Source organism: Temnothorax curvispinosus, unplaced genomic scaffold, assembly GCF_003070985.1.
Source record: "Temnothorax curvispinosus isolate PA1 unplaced genomic scaffold, ASM307098v1 QBEX01014805.1, whole genome shotgun sequence".
NCBI lineage: Eukaryota > Metazoa > Arthropoda > Insecta > Hymenoptera > Formicidae > Temnothorax > Temnothorax curvispinosus.
The window spans coordinates 1-2,990 of NW_020224585.1; the positions used below are offsets into that span (position 1 = coordinate 1).

The following is a 2,990-nucleotide window of genomic DNA, read 5'->3' on the forward strand; positions in this document are numbered from 1 at the left end:
TCATTTACCTAATCGAGTATGGCTCCCATGGGATTCCAATACACCTAGAGTGTTCTGGTTTATATCTATTCATCAAATCATAAATACACTTTTCGCCTGTTACATAGATGTCGGCATGGATACTCTAATCTTTGGATTGTTTTTGCAAACGTGTGCTCAGCTTGAAATTTTCGAGAATCGTCTTCACAAATTAATAATTAATAAAACAGTAAGAGACCTGGGACGTAAACTTTCGACGTCAAATAAGGACGAAGTGGAGATGTCGGAAATCGTACGTCATCATCTCATAATTTACAAGTGAGTTATGTTTATATGCATGTTTATATTCAAATGCCTTTTATACGTGCGTGCGCGATTGAGTGCCTGCGTATTTGAATGCTTGAATTAATTTCTTTATTTAAAAATCACTATTGTCTGTAGCGGTATAATCGATTTATGATGAAAAAGTGTTGAACGTAAAAAGATCATATAACTAACGTTATTTAATACTAATATACAATTGTTAAGAGAAGCATTTCAGCGTGATTTTATTATATGGACATTCCGCGATTAATTATGCGGGACGTAAAATAAAAATTAGATCTATATGCTCGCTTAGAATTAAGTAGATTTTGTTTTTAGTAAATGATACATGCTAACATTTCTTTACAATTTTTGGATTTGTACAAATCATGTTATAAAATTATATATTGAAAGTGTAATTGCTTTACTCATATGCGGTATACGCAGAACTAACGTGAAACGATTATAGATACGCGAAAAAGGTAAACATTATATACAACCAAGTGTTCTTCTTTCAATTCTTTGAAAGCATATTGGTATTATGTACATGCATTTATTACTTGACAAAGCATATTAATAAACTGTCTGAACTTGCGACTTTTTTTATATATACCATTTGCATGTTTGTACAAATCTACATTTATTGTTGGTCTGGAAACGAAGTCATTCTTAAGGTAACAATTGATATAGTCTACAATCATATCAAGTCTACAATTATATCAAAATGATGTACCTTAGTTAAGAAATGGAAACTTGCAAGTGCTTTATAACTCACCTGTTATAACTGTTATAACTCACTTTTTTACAAGCTTTCGAAAAATAATTTAGCGCTTTATATATAAATAAGTTTGAATATATTACAAAGTGTTAAATTTTTAATTATATTGTGTTGTCAGAGCACAAGTGTAGGAGATGCTATATATTGTACCGGCTGGCCATTACTACCAGTTAACGAACAAAAGGACTTGCTGCTAATCATGATGCGAAGCACAATTCCTATAACGTTCACAAGCAGTTTCTTGATAACCCTTTCTCTTGAATCTTACGGCAGTGTTAGTAGTCTTGTTGTGATAAATATTTTGATAACCAAGTAAATAATTTTACGCGAAATTATATCAATGACTGCACATTTGTGGTGCACGTCGGAAAACGTACAAGTCAAAATTTTTATAACTGCACTGTTTTCTATTTTATTTCTCTAATTTTTCTTTCAGATCTTGAAAACGTCATACTCGGCATTTAATGTACTTACACATTAAAGTATAAATAACCAAACGTGTAATTGGGCATAATGATCATATAGTTTTTTTCATAAATTAATTAATAAATCCGAAAGTTTCTGTTTAGATATTTGTTTCGATATTACTCTGTATTACGAGTCCAGGAATAATGGCGTCAATGCACGCAAATTAAATACAAATATTTTACATAGTGTAATGAAATGCATGTTTCTAAACCTGGAAATTTCTGTTTGCGTATTTTTTTTAACCTTACCTTTATTTTAATTTTAAGAATATTAACGCGATGAACATTGCACATAGACATTTTGCACTGTAATATCATGCACGTTTTTATCTGACGTACAAGCAGCACTAATTTCGGCTCTAGCATTAAAGTCAGAAAAGAATAATTTCTCAGGCTACATGCTACATGTGATGTACTGAGTATAGAATTAATAGATTGTCGTTTTCCTGTACACTCGTTATACCTTATAGGTATACAAGCAACTTGAGAAATATGCTCTGACATTGAGTATATTATGCATCACATTCTTTATACGATCTGGTATTTTTATGTAATAAAACGGGAAACTTTGCGGAAGATACGATATTCTTCGTAGTTCCAATGGACAAGAGATATACAAATAAATTATTAGACTAAAATATAACAACGTGCGTGAATATAAAGGACGACTTCCCTCGATGACTGCAAGTAAGAAAACTTTTACAATTGTAATATTCGCAAGAATGGAAAAAAAGGTGCATTCCATAATAAATGATTAAATAACTTCATGTCGATTTCTTAATGGCTGTAATTGTATATAGTAGGGTTGACAAGATGTTAGGGTGGGTAAAGCTATACACAGTCTGTCGCAAAACGTGGTCGGTTACACTTAAGTGAAATTTATTGACCATTACGATAATAAAATAACATATTGTATTAGTGTATTAGTTTTATAATTCTGTTGTATTATTAGTCACAATACTGAGGAACCGATATTCCCAAATAAGGTGTGTTATTATAAATATATTGCATTACGCTTATAAATGTATTGCTTTCTAGTTATATTGCAGTTATATCTCACAAATCATATATTGCATTACGTTTAAATAAGGTTGTCCAGTTTTTATCCCGCGATAGCATTGGACACGATCTGTACTAAACATATAAAATCTTTCTTAATCGGACCATGTAATCAGTGTTTCCAATTTAAATCAGGTTGTGGAATTTAATACTTCATCACATAATCTATTTATTCAACATTATTTTACCTTATGTATTAAATATAATTTTTCTCATTATTGCGTTACACTGAACATTAAATTAATTATTAAAAAAAAAAATGCTTTTTGCAATTCTGTAAACTACTTTTTTTTAGATACATTTCATGTAGAAAGAAGCTATACTTTTGTGAAATACTTCAATAAGTTGTTTGTAAAGAAAGAGATACAAATATGCAAATACTTTCTTTAAATTTTCTAATACAT

General features: G+C 30.1%; 1 protein-coding gene across 1 annotated transcript; it reads left to right on the forward strand.

The window, feature by feature from the left end:
- Nucleotides 1-4: 4 nt before the first annotated feature.
- LOC112465018 (odorant receptor Or2-like) lies at nt 5-1,602 on the forward strand (the record flags this gene model as incomplete). The annotated part of the gene is made up of 4 exons (XM_025032376.1): nt 5-297; nt 752-956; nt 1,179-1,334; nt 1,497-1,602. Coding segments are annotated over 4 exons (699 nt in total), but the record flags the coding sequence as incomplete, so codon positions are not given.
- Between the last annotated feature and the right edge of the window lie 1,388 nt (nt 1,603-2,990).